General features: G+C 46.4%; 1 protein-coding gene across 3 annotated transcripts in view; it reads left to right on the plus strand.

The window, feature by feature from the left end:
- Window positions 1-9,185, plus strand: part of LOC147262109 (neuropilin-1a-like) — a 77,855-nt gene extending 68,670 nt beyond the window's left edge. Inside the window, exons 13-18 of one of the 3 annotated variants that reach the window (XM_086204509.1) lie at window positions 462-506; window positions 3,019-3,156; window positions 4,609-4,910; window positions 5,033-5,129; window positions 5,298-5,327; window positions 5,852-9,185. In XM_086204509.1, the coding sequence (XP_086060635.1) occupies window positions 462-506; window positions 3,019-3,156; window positions 4,609-4,910; window positions 5,033-5,129; window positions 5,298-5,327; window positions 5,852-6,126 (887 nt within the window). In that variant the 3' untranslated portion in view covers window positions 6,127-9,185. The remainder of the gene's footprint in view (window positions 1-461; window positions 507-3,018; window positions 3,157-4,608; window positions 4,911-5,032; window positions 5,130-5,297; window positions 5,328-5,851) is intronic. The other 2 variants (XM_086204510.1, XM_086204511.1) reach the window with 2 other exon arrangements.
- The last annotated feature ends 3,889 nt before the right edge of the window (window positions 9,186-13,074 follow it).

The raw sequence follows: 13,074 nt of genomic DNA on the forward strand, positions 1-13,074 counted from the left end.
GTGTTTCCAAGCAAATGTCGACATGTAAGCATGGAAAATAGATCCTCGTACAGAAGAAGACAGGCTTCTTTTTTTCCCCCCTCTAACTTGTGTGTCAGCACCAAAACTTTCTGGATCCCAACAACAAAAAGCTCTTATTTATCTTCCCCCACACTGTAAACTTGAGTTTTTTTTCCCTATTAAAGCAGGTTCTTTTTCTTTGCTCCACTTTGTAAATGTTAGATTTGATGGAACTGTCCGATCCGCGCAGGAATCCTGCTTTATCTCTGCCTCGACTGTCAGACTTCAAAGACGCTCTGTGCTTTGTTATCTGTAGAATCGTTGAGTCTCGGTCTGACACCAGCGTTTGTTGCCTCTTCAAAGTAAAAGTGAAGTGTGCTGTGCAGAATGTTGGCATCTGTGGGGGTGGAACCAAACCACATGACCTTTGACCCTGCTCTGACTGTCCCATCTGTCTCTAGCAGGAGGCACCACAGCGCCCGACCCCATCCTGGACTACATACCAGGTGAGGATGACCTCCACAATCTGCCTCGCTCCTCTTGTTTATGTTGTTTGTTAGCGATGAAGGTTTGGGTGTAAACACGTCTAATTCTAGCCACCGCTTGAGTTTGACGCTGCTCTCTTGCCAAGATTTTTTTTTTTTAATCAAAATCCTTTAAAAAAAATAAGAAAAAATTAACTTTGGCGACCGAGATGCCGCAGTTTAGCAAGAACAATGTTTAGCCTGTAGTTAAACTGGTTTGCGTGCTAACGTTTGCTAATTGGCCTCAAAAGGAGGATGGAGCCGTGATTATTCTGCTGCTTTCAGCCAAAATAATAAAGAAGTAGACAAATTAAAAGGCTGATCTCACAGGAAACACATGCCGTGGCCACAACCACATTGAATGGCAAGTAAAATTACTTGGTGGCACCAGAGGAACAACGAGAGGCTGGCGTTTCAGCTCTGTTTCAGCGCAACGTTTCCCAGCTCGGCCCAAACTCACGATGCTCTCCGAGCTCCTCAGACTCAGCAGCTGTTTGAAGCTCTGCTGATGTGGAGGGTGTGAAGAAATAGTGCAGAATATTTGTCTCCGTCTTTGTCGTTCCCAGTTTCTCCAAACAACATCCCGCTTCCTGCTGCTGAATTGTTCCGACTCGCTTCTCTGTCAGAATTTGATCCATTTGCCCTGAAAACATTTAGAACGTGTGGACGCACCTTGGAGGGAGCTGAGATGTACAAAGATAATTCAATCATATGAAAATGTAAAGCACAGCAAGAGTTGCTGTGTTCCAGACTCGAGTGTTTATTTTCCAACAGTGAATCTCATTTCCAGCAGCTGTTGTCAGTTTTCTGAACTACAGAACAACGTTGAGTGCTGCCCAGAGGCTCGCTGCTTAAACCAGGGGTTTGTGTCTGTCTCCTGGCATTATTCTGTGCTGCTGAAAGGTAATTTTAGCAGTTTTCTCGCCCCCTCCACCACGTAATACAGTGCAAAGTAAAACAGTGTGGTCATTTTTGCGTCTATTTCCCATATTTGTGTGACATCAGGTTTCAAAAAGCAGCTGGTAAACCACATGGGAACTTTGGTTTCGCTTAGCAACATTACACTGTTTATCCTCACTTGTTAAAACAGCTAAAAATCTTCGCAGTCATCCTGGTCATGGCTCTTGATTCATCCAGATTTAGTCCACTTGGAGTAAACTGGCAGCCCGAGAGGGAGGGATGAATAGGCAGAGAAGCATAAAAATGGCAGCAGCGGCAAAGAAAGGAGGAGTGAATAGCGAGGAAGGAGGGTGAAACGGAGGAAGTGAGAGAGGAGTAGTGAGAGCTGCAGAGAGAGAATAAAGGCCTCCTGGGTCTCAATTATCCCAGCCAGAGCGTCACGTGATGACAGGTTGGGGTTGTTGGGGGGTGGGGGCGGTGGTGGGGGGGTCATCCCTGCATCCTATTAGCCTCAGAAACAAAATGTCCAGTGTTGAGGGATTCCTGCGTTCATCTGGATGCTGTGGTGAACCGCTCCCGCCAGCCCAGGGCTGGCGCACCGAGGGAAGAAGGCAGGGGAATGTTGGGCTGTTGTTTTTTTTTCTGTTTTGGGTTTTTGGGGGGCCACATCCATATGTTGGTGGCACCACACCCTTCTCTGTGGAAGGTCCCTTCATTCCTCTCTGGATGTCCTGATCCCAACCAGATGCACATGTTTCACGGAGGCGGCGGAGCTCAATGCCCTCCAGCGCCGCACGCAATCAAACTGTCCTTCTCACCCAATTCCATCTGCTTTTGTTTGGTGCAATATGCTTTCCACAAGCTACGCGGCTTCTACTATACATCAGGAACAGCTTCCCAGTCCTGACACGCCATTCCGTCTTCACGCCGTCTCAGCTCCCCCCTCCCAACCCGAGCAGGTTAGGCTGGAAACAGCACCGAGTGTTCAGCCTCCGTTAAATCAATAGAAACACGAGACGCTGCAGCCTGGCGGCGTTTTATAGAAAATCATTGATTCATTTGTATCTTGATCAGGTTTTTATTGTTGAATAGATTCATGTCTTAACTATTTCTTCTCTTCTTTCACCATTCAGCGTGAATTTGTGTAAAAGTCTGGAGAAATATTTTACATTTCAATCTCTTGAGGTAACGTGACTTCACGTCTGTTTCGCTTTGTAGTCTGCGACAAATGGAGGCCTGCAGCCCAGCCGGGGAGCCCCCAGCTGCTCCCTCGCAGGGTGGCTCTCAAACTAAAGAGCTTCTACTGGATTGCTTTTATTAACGACACTTCAGCGAACACGGCCGAGTGCACCTATGTGTGAAGCATACGGTGAAATATAAACGTGATGAACCTGAAATTGAGGCGTCTCGTTTTTCCTTAAACTAAAGAAGCACGTTTGAGTGTTGCCGGGGGGGAGGCCATTGACGTCCAGCGAGGATGGACAGCTTCGACCGGACCCTCGCCAGGATTACGAGAGACTCAGCAGCGTCTCAAGAAACCATAAAAAGCTCCATTCTGCAGTGATTAAAAGTTCCCGTTTCCTCCTCTCTGCAGCCTACGTGTGGTTAGCCTGCAACTTTGAGTTCTCGTCGTTCTGCGGTTGGACCAGAGAAACCGGTACTGGTGCTGAGTGGCTCATCCAGACCAACGGGGCTCCAACTGTCCTCAAAGGACCAAACCTGGACCACACAGGTAAGGTGTGTGTGTGTGTGTGTGTGTGTGTGTGTGTGTGTGTGTGTGTGTGTGTGTGTGTGTGTGTGTGTGTGTGTTCTGAACCAGCTCAGCTCAGCAGATGCTCCGGGAGGGTTCCCCGTGGCCCTCGTGGTACTGTGCAGCTGTTGAAAGCCGTCTAAAGGAACCTCTCTGGTAGCAGCTGGAATATTTTTGAACAAAGCTTGAAACAACACGCTGCTCCAGTGCTGCAGGGCGTTCACAGCAGGGCCTTGTTTCTGTTAAACACGAATACAGAAGAGATGCCGACCAAGATCATTCACATTGGACGCTTAAGAGACAATTCTGGTGTTTTAAACTTGGATCTTTCCCGTCAGCGTTGGTCCTGTGTTGAGCAGAACTCACCCAGGTGCGTCTCCTAGTTCCTGGTACTTCACTACTAGTGCACTGCTTTGTGTGTCCTGCTGTGCTCTCATGTGCACTGAAGGCAGGTCAAGTCAGTCGCTGCAGCTAACAACCAGCCCCTACAAGAACAGCAGTAAAACGTGTACTTCTGCTTGAGCAGTGCATGTGTGTACTTTCACCACTTGTGTAATTTGGTCCGTATCGACGAGAACGTCTGGAGGCATAAACATCGGAGTCACGTGAGCGCTGCTGGTTCAGACGGAGCTGGTCACCAGTGTGACCATGTTCAAATCCAGGACGTCCCGAAATCATGATCAGATGTGTGTCTCTCACTAAAATGGAATTTTATTGGAAGTTTCAGATGTTTCGGATCCAACTTTATATTGGCGCTGATGAGCAAGACGCAGAGCTCTGCCCCTGAACATGTATTATGTCCATGGCTGAATAGAAGAGAGCCCAGCCAGCAGATGCTCCCAGCCTCAAAACATTTGGAAGTGAATAGAAAAGCCTTCCAATACTTGAAATTGAAAGTGTCGGGTTCATCGGTACGCCCCCAGCTCGCTGGCCTTCTCTCCACTCAAACTTACCGTGATGGATGTTTCTGTAGAGGCGGTGGCGGCGGCGGCGGCTCCAAAAGGATTTATTTCACCTTGACTTCACCGGATCACTAATAATAATGATATAAAAAAAAAAAAGGAAAAAAAGAAGCTAAAATGTCAAGTCACATCCTGAGGCACGCTCGAATTGAGTCATTTTACTTTCACTGTGGTCCTTGAATGTGAGGGTTTGGTGTGTGGGAAGCTCGCTTCACAATAACCAGGAGAAAAGAAAGACGGAGTGTAGGTATTGACGCGGCGTTCTGTCCGTCGTGTTCCAGCTTCATATCCACCCAATGAAGCTGGGGTTCATTTAGAATCAACAGAACATTCCTGCTGGCGCCTCTTTGACATGGTAGTGAGATGGGCTGTTCTAAAGGGACAAAATATCTGAAAGGATCCGTTCATGTTCTGATAGGAGCACTCAAACACACACCATCTCCTCTTCCTTGTCTTGTGCTGCCCCCTGCAGGAGGACCAGGGGACTACATCTACATGCAGCTGAGTGATGCAGACACACCAAGTAAAACCAGTGAGGATGAAACTGAAGAGGCAAAAGTGGCGAGACTGGCCAGCCCGCGGATTACAATGCTGGACACGGACCTGTGCATGTCCTTCTGGTATCACATGTTCGGCGAACACGCAGGAGCACTTCACATCATGCAGAGGAAGCAGGGGGGGAGGTACCAGGTCCTGTGGACGGTCAGCGGCCACCAGGGCAGCCGGTGGAGGGAGGGACGAGTTTTACTGCCACATTCCAGTGTTTCCTACCAGGTAGTTCAGTGTTCTAACAGCGTTCTAACAGCGCTGTTCTAAGATGACGTGCCTGCTGGGGGTTGCAGTTCTAGTGGCGAGGTCCGTAAAGACTCCAGAACCACATGTGTTTCTACTTGCAGTTGGTGGTGGAAGGTGTCGCAGACAGACGGAGCACCGGCCACATCGCCGTGGACAACATCCAGATCTTGGATGGACTCAACATTGAGGACTGCGAAGGTGTGTAACGTACCGCCACGTACAAAACCCCAGTTCAGCTGTCAGTCATGCAGTCCTGAAACGTCCTAGTCAGGAATGTCAGGGCAGGAAATGTGCACGCGTACTTGGATGTGTTGACCTTTACTGCAGTTCTGTTACTAGTGAATGTTTTCCCTCTTTTATATCCAGAAGCTTCGCCCACCGAGATCGTCATCCTACGTACGTGTTTTATTTTCTACAAGTTTCAATTTTCATTCGGTTTTCATTCTTTATGGCATGTATTTAGCCCCCTAGTGGTCAACTCAAGCACTTCCTAAGGGGGCGGCCTGCTTAGCTGGGGTGACGCTGCTCCTCTCCATGTCTCCACCCAGTCTTGTGGAATAGGTGCATGAATCATTACAGGCTGCTAGTTGCCGGCCAGTACACCTGACAGGTGTGACGGAGCTTAGACGATGACAGTGATGACCAGGAACTTTATTTGTATCGCAGCTGTGAAACAAAAACAGCTCAAAGTGCTTGACGACAGAGAGAGAAGAGTCTTAACGTGTCCAAAGACGTAATGAGAGAGCACATGAATGATTAATAAACCACGTGGATGTCATAAGATATGAGTTAAAGTTACAGTTAAAATGTTACAGAAGGAGAACAAAACAAAACTCACTGACTGAGGTTGCCGCCATCGTTGTTAGCAGGTCATCGATCCGCCGCTTGGAAGTTTTCATGTTTCCTGTTTCCTCCCGCAGCGATCGACTCCCGCTCCCAGGACACCGGCGAGCTTGGCGGTGCAGGCAACATGCTGAAAACCCTGGACCCCATCCTCATCACCATCATCGCCATGTCTGCGCTGGGTGTCTTCCTGGGCGCCATCTGCGGCGTGGTCCTCTACTGCGCCTGCTCGCAGGGCAGCATGACGGACAGGAACTTATCTGCCCTGGAGAACTATAACTTTGAGCTGGTGGACGGAGTGAAGCTAAAGAAAGACAAGATGAACGGACAGACTAACTACTCAGAGGCGTGAGAGGAAATTAGGGGCGGGGCCGTGATGCTCTGCTTGGACATGTGATGCAGCCAATCAAGAGAGAGGAGGCTGAGGCCACCAATGGGACTGCAGGGTGGGCTGACAGTGAGCCGATGTAATTTTTTCTCAGGAGCGTCAGTGGAAGAGACTGACCTGTAGGGGGCACTGTGTATAAAGAGTCTGTACAGCAAAAAAGAAGAAAACTAAGGATTCTATTTGTTTTTTTTGGCGTGCTTTGATGATTTGACGTAATCACATGCTGGTGTTGAGACCAATTCAGATGAAAGTATTGTTTGTGTACTTTTATGGAGAGCTAAGACGCTGTTCTTTTTTTCCTGTCTTTTTTTTTTCCACATCATTCTTTTCACAGGAAGTTTGTGAATTTACTGTTCTGATATCCGGCTGATTGTGTGTGTGTGTGTGTGTGTGTGTGTGTGTGTGTGTGTGTGTGTGTGTGTGTGTGTGTGTGCGCGCGCGCGCGTGTGCATGCGTGCGTCATATACATTTACATCTGCATTTAAGGTGTGTGTGTCATTCAGTGGGGCTGTAGCTGTGTACATTACACTCATGTTTATCTGTAAGTGTGTGTGTGTGTGTGTGTGTGTGTATTTCCAACAGTGCCTTTTTTTGTTTTCCTCCAGTTTTCTGTTGCCTTGTGTTCTGCCGCCGGTTTCTTCGGCAGCTGGCGTTTCATCCAGGGTTCCTACACCAACACAGAGAAGCCTGGAAATGTAACTTCATGCTTTCCAGGTTGTTATTATATCAGATTCGCAGTATAAAAATATACGACTACATTTACGTGATGTAGTTTCCGTCAGATGTCACACTTTTAGTCTGGGGAGCTCTTGGAAATAATGACATCATAAAGGAAGGTGTGTAGGAGCCCTGCGAGCCTCGTTTCCATGGCACATGACACATCCAACGTATTGTATATAGGTTTTAATATATTTGAGCGCCCTTTTCTATAGAACGAGACACCAGTGCCGCAGTATCCTTTCTATGTTGGACTCATCCTCGAGTTTAGAAGATGTACAGAAATGTTTTGACAGACGTTTCTTTTTCTACGTGTGATCTGGTTGACATTTTGTGAATCTTGTCTGCTTCTGTTTGTGTTCTGGGAACAGGGCGGTTTTACGGAGATTACGGAGAAATGACTCAGTAATGCCTCATGGGAAATGATGTTTTTCATACAGGGTATAACGGACACTGACAGCGAGTCAAGGATGTGTGGCTCAGACAGTGACTGTTAACTGGCCGGCGGTCTGGGGAAGCCGAACGTCCGTCACCAGCGTCTGTGAGGACCGAGAGTGGACGCAGACCGCCGGGACCAGTCGCTCGCCACGACAACGCTGAACTATCTGACTGTCAGAGGACAAATCTTTGAAGGAGCTTTAAAGGAGCAAGAAAACACAGGAAAAGGATTGCAGAAACAGCACACACACACACACACACACACACACACACACACACACACACACACACACACACACACACACACCTCTGCCCTCTCCTGGAGCTACACACACATGTCGATGGGAACATCCAACAGATGTATGTCATAAAACCACAGGGCTTCATGTCTGTAATTGTTAAAAGAATCATTTGTTCATTTGAAGAGTTCATTTGCAGAAAAAAAAACCCAGATTCAAAATATTATGAAGATAGATAAAAAGTTGATTTACAAAAAAATGAACAAAGTTATAAATGAAATAAAAACAAGATATTTATGGTCTATTAAATGGATTTATTTGATTTTTTTACACATTGTATTCATTTCTATCACTTTTAACTATTTTTGCAAATGAGCTCTCAAATTTGATTTTATTACAAATAATATAAGAATCTGTGTGAAGATGTGGGATATTTGTTCTAGCACTTTGCATCCTTGTCAAATTTTACTCACCTTTTTTTTTTTTTTGCAGTAAACATTTTAGTTTCCCTTAACCTGGACAAGCGGGAGAAAATGGATGGACGGACATTTTAATTTTTTTTACTTGTAAGCGAAGGTGCAGGGGAGTCATCAGTTTTGTGAAGATCCATTCGAAATAAATGGCTCCTTTAAAAAAGAAAAAAAAGAAAGAAAGAAGGAAAGAACAGAAATCGTTACGTTGACAACACTGAGCCTTTTTGCTGATGCTAATGCTTTGCTGTGTTTGTAGCTAAATGGTTGCTTGTCTGTAGCACTGTTAGCAATGTCAGTGTCGGAGTCTCACCAGTCACTGACGCTGGAATCAGTAGGAACATCTGGTCCTCCTCAAAAACTCGATCTGAAGTCTCCGATGAAATTAGGCTGCTCTGACTGTCGTGTGACTCTTGAAACCACAGTTTCGATCGTCTTTTCGTTCTTGTTCTTGTTAATCGTTGAACCAGAACCACAAAAATCTAACTTCAGTCCGACTTTAGCGGCGGGAATGTGTTCCCATGTCTCTGCAGATGTTCATGAAGCTCCTTCCCCTTCAAACATGAAAGGATGCTGCAGCACTCGACGTGAAAACAATGTTGCACTGATATGTTTAACAGAAAATCTATGTGTTTATTATGTTGATTTATGAAGAGAGAGGGGGCGGAGGAGGAAGGGGACGATGTTATCAATGGTGATGCTTTTTAAACAGTTTCAGATGACAACGTTACAATTCTGAAATGTACAATTTACTGAGATGTTTTTCATTCTCGAAAAAGCTTCTACGCGTCTCTTTGAAACGTAACAGTTTTATTTACTTGGTATAATATCACCTTGTGTTTTTGTACCGTCACTGATGTACGTGCCATTGTTTTGGTTTTTCTATGTATGACAAGAAAAAAAAAAGTTTTATTTTCAACCCTGCTTCTGTAATTTTGCTGTCTGAGATCCAGAAAAAAACCACAAGAAAGAACATATAAACGTAAAAAAGAAGAAGAAGAAGAAGAAGAAGAAATGTGGAAAAGCAGTGAGGCCTTAAGTGACTAAAAGTATTGTTTGTACTTTGACTTTCTGGTCGACGCCCAGATTCATTCGTCTCTGTTGTCGCAGACTCTCATCATTGACTATTACATTCCAAAGAATTGGATCAAATAAATGGTTTAAGTAAAAGTTGATCTACTTTTTCTTTTTCAGGTAAAAAGACACTTTTTTAAAAAATGGCTGATAAAAACAATGGGAAAAAAAGCAACCTCAGCTCCTGTCAGACGTTCATTGCCCCTCGGTGGAATCGTTGGCCGCACGTTTATTTGCACCGGGAAACTCCTTGTATCGAAACGAACGCACCTGACGGATGTTTTCATATCAAATATTTAGCAAGCAGCAGTGGAGACAGAAGTGTTCGAAGATCTCTGCATCTTTGTCACCCGTTGGTTTGTATTTTCTACCATTTTAGAAAAGCGTAAATCCTAAGACGGGACCTGGGGGGACATCGCCAGACCAGCATCGTCGGGTCTTTGGTGTCTGCACGGTCGATGGACGGCAAATACCTGAGTTTCACTTTTGGTCCTCAGAGGGGGAAAAGTTTGATCGTCTGCTTGTGAGCGGAGATGATCGTCAAAGATCTGAGTTCTTCACGTGAAGAGATTCAAGTTTTAGGATTTCCCTTTTTTTTTTCCAGCTCTGGACTTCGACCACTGATGAAAGAGAGTTTGATCTCTTAAAGTCCAGCTGGGCTCTGGCTGGTAAAGGAAGATGGCTCTTAAATCAAAGGTATGGATTTAAACACCAAGTATGAGGGTCCTTGCTGGGTTTCCTCACTGTTGGAGTGGATTCAGTGCCACACAGTTCTCAGAACCTGCTTTGAGTTTTGTCTGGTGGATGTTTTGGGTCTAGCAGGTGGAAGCAGTCCTAGAAGTGGATTCGCACACCTGAAAGTGCAGCTGCTGGCCACCGAGGGGCAGTATTGCTCCTCCAGCAGCCTCCTCTTCACCTGCGTCTCACAGGAGCGTTTGACAAGGTTTCACTGAGCTGCTCAGTCTGTCGCCAGGCCCGGTTCTCTACCCGCGCTGGTACCACAGCAGCTCCTCACCAGACCCTCCAGTCCGCATCCTCTCAGGCTCCACCCCCCCCCCTTAGAGTTTTTCAGTTTTCACTTTGCTCGAACGCTCCACCATGAAGCAGATGTAGCATTTAAAAGCTGCATGATTATTATGGAGATGTGTACCTCCCCAATGGCCTCAGGGTTCATGTATTTGAGGTCTTTGAATGCTAATTAAGAGCAGGGATGCGAAATGGAACCGTGAAGAAAAAGAACCGCTCAATACGCAAACCCCAGTTCAACTGGAACCGCAATATTTTAGTTCTACAAGTGGACACACATTGTAAGTGCAAACAACAAGAAGTGTGTGATTCATGGCATTTCCAAATGTTTTTTTGAAATAGAAAAAGTGACTTTTTCAAATTCCCAGCGTTTGCTTGTTTGTCAGTAGAATGTGAGTGAAGCTCATGGGCGGTGTCGTCTTCGGCTGTGGCGCAAAGCAGCTGTAAACTAGCCCAGATCCTGGATCCCTGGAACTGTTTATTGGTTCAGGTCAGCTCAGTGGGAGTGGTTGCACCTTCGACTGTCTGCAACTGCAACACCAAGCTCACTGTCAGATTAACAGTATAGTGGTACACACTCGTGGTACTGTCGGTATTAATCGTGCCTGAAAGCTATAATTTGCAAAATAAGGTTATTTACAATTTTGAAACAAATAATTTTTTGCAATTTGTCAGCAGGAGTGCTCAAATCCATCTATAAACCTGGTGGAGGGGCGGAGCCTGAGCAGAGGAACGACCCATTCATTCCGAGAGGAGGTGGGTGAATGTTGGAGTTGAACTTTCCTGGATATAATCATGTGAAAGTGATCCTGAGGGAGAAAGCACACGCTGTGGTCAACGCTCCCCGCGCGGCGAAGGGCTGTGAGGTGGAGGTGCAGACGGTGACTTCATGCAGAAGCAGACCAGATGGACGCAGCAGCTGCTCCTCTCTCCTCACACCCGCGCCTCCCCCGGCTCTCCACTCCAGAACCAGGAAGAGTCACTGAGCTAGAACGTGAACTACAGACCGAAATCTGTGGACACCGATACCTCCTCCATTTCTTCATTCATCTATAATAAGTCATTACTTTTATACTTTAAAACACACACACACACACACACACACACACACACACACACACACAAAAACCCTGAAGTGGACTCATGGAGTCAAAAAAAGACTTTGGCTGCTGCTGCAATTGGTCACCTTTTACATGAACTGCTTTTGTTGGGTTTATACACTGAAAATGAAGAGAAATCATCCCTCCATCCATCCATCCACCCCTCCATCCTCCATCATCCATCCCTCCATGTTCTCCCTCTCCTCCTGTTGAGGGTGGTGGGGGTGGAGCCTATCCCAGCAGCCTTCCCCCTGGACAGGTCACCAGTCCATGGCAGGGCCAACACATAGAGACAGACAACCATTGGCTCTCCCAGCCACGCCTACGGTCAATTTAGAGTCTGGATTAACCTGGTCCCTCTTGATGTCTTTGGACTGTGGAGGAAGCTGGAGTACCAGAGAGAACCCAGCAGGAACAGGGAGAACATGGAGACTCACCCAGAAAGACCCCGTGCTGCAGCCGGGGCTCCACCTACAACCTTCTTGCTGGGGGGCCACAGTGAGGACCACTGCTCCACCTACAACCTTCTTGCTGGGGGGCCACAGTGAGGACCACTGCTCCACCGCGCCGCCTGAGAAGAGATAAAAATAAACAAAAATTAGATACATTAACCTGATTCACACACACACACACACACACACACACACACACACACACACACTAGTGTTCATGTCACAGTTTCATAGGTGTTAATTGTCAGTCGTTCATAAACTGACCTTTTGCATTCCACCAAGCTGCTGTGATTTAATGAGTGTGAGGTGAAATATTAGCTCCTCCTGCCCCTGCGTGTCTGCTGCATCCTGGTGTGCTGCACACAGAACAACAGCTATCGCAGGTTGTGTCATGATGGTTGCAGCCACACCCTGCACGAGTCGACACAAACCACTCAATATTAATGACAGCACCCCCTCAAACCGACGCTTCCGTAGAAAGAAAACAACACTTCTTGCTGCCTCTCGTCACTCAGAGACGACATTTAGTGATCGCAGGTGGACGTCATCCCGCCGACGGACTCTCCAGGAGAGCGGAGGCCAGGTGACTCATCTCTTACGGCGCATTTCATCAAATATTTTCGGAAGAAAATTTTTGATGGATAAAGTTTGATGCCTTAAAAGAATGAGATTAGACATTAACATCCCAAAGAACACACACTCGTGGAAGTTGTCCCTCCTTCAAAATTGAGAAAAATGAACTGACATGGATATCATGGAGGGACGAAGGAATAACAACTCTCTCTCCAGTGTAAAACCATGTAAGAGAATTTAAGTAAACCAAATCATGATAATTATTGTTGGGGTTTTTTTTATAGATATTTTCAGTTAAAGAGTAGGGTGACAGAGAATTTTGTGTTAAATACGAGGTCTCCAGCTCCACCAGCTGTTTCTAAACTCAGGAGAAAATTGGAATCTGACAGGAAAAGTCTGACCACCACTCATGAGAGTCAGCGTCTCACACACTGTAAGCTCACGACAAGGACACACGAACCCGAGCATGAATAAATCTGATGCTTCTCACTCCCTGATACATGAAGTGTGGCACACACTGGACACAATAACACACACTTTCTGGGAATGTGAGGGTGGGTCACAACGGCTGGTGAGGGATCCAGAGGTGGACGACCAACGTCCGGTAATAACAAAATGAAGCCCACAGCTCTGAGCAGTGTCACCCAGGAGGATAACCTGAAATACCCCATGGGGTATTCTTTAGTATGTACAAATTACTGTGAAGGTGTTGGGAGGATACAGAGGCCCCATCGCTACAAGAATGGAAGGGAGGAATGAAATGATATTTAAGTAGAGAAAAATCCAAGTTTGAAGACCGGAACAGAAGGCAACGATTCAAGAA

Source organism: Aulostomus chinensis, chromosome 5, assembly GCF_037954235.1.
Source record: "Aulostomus chinensis isolate RoL2024-O1b breed Wild chromosome 5, RoL_Achi_v1.0, whole genome shotgun sequence".
Classification (NCBI taxonomy): Eukaryota; Metazoa; Chordata; class Actinopteri; order Syngnathiformes; family Aulostomidae; genus Aulostomus; species Aulostomus chinensis.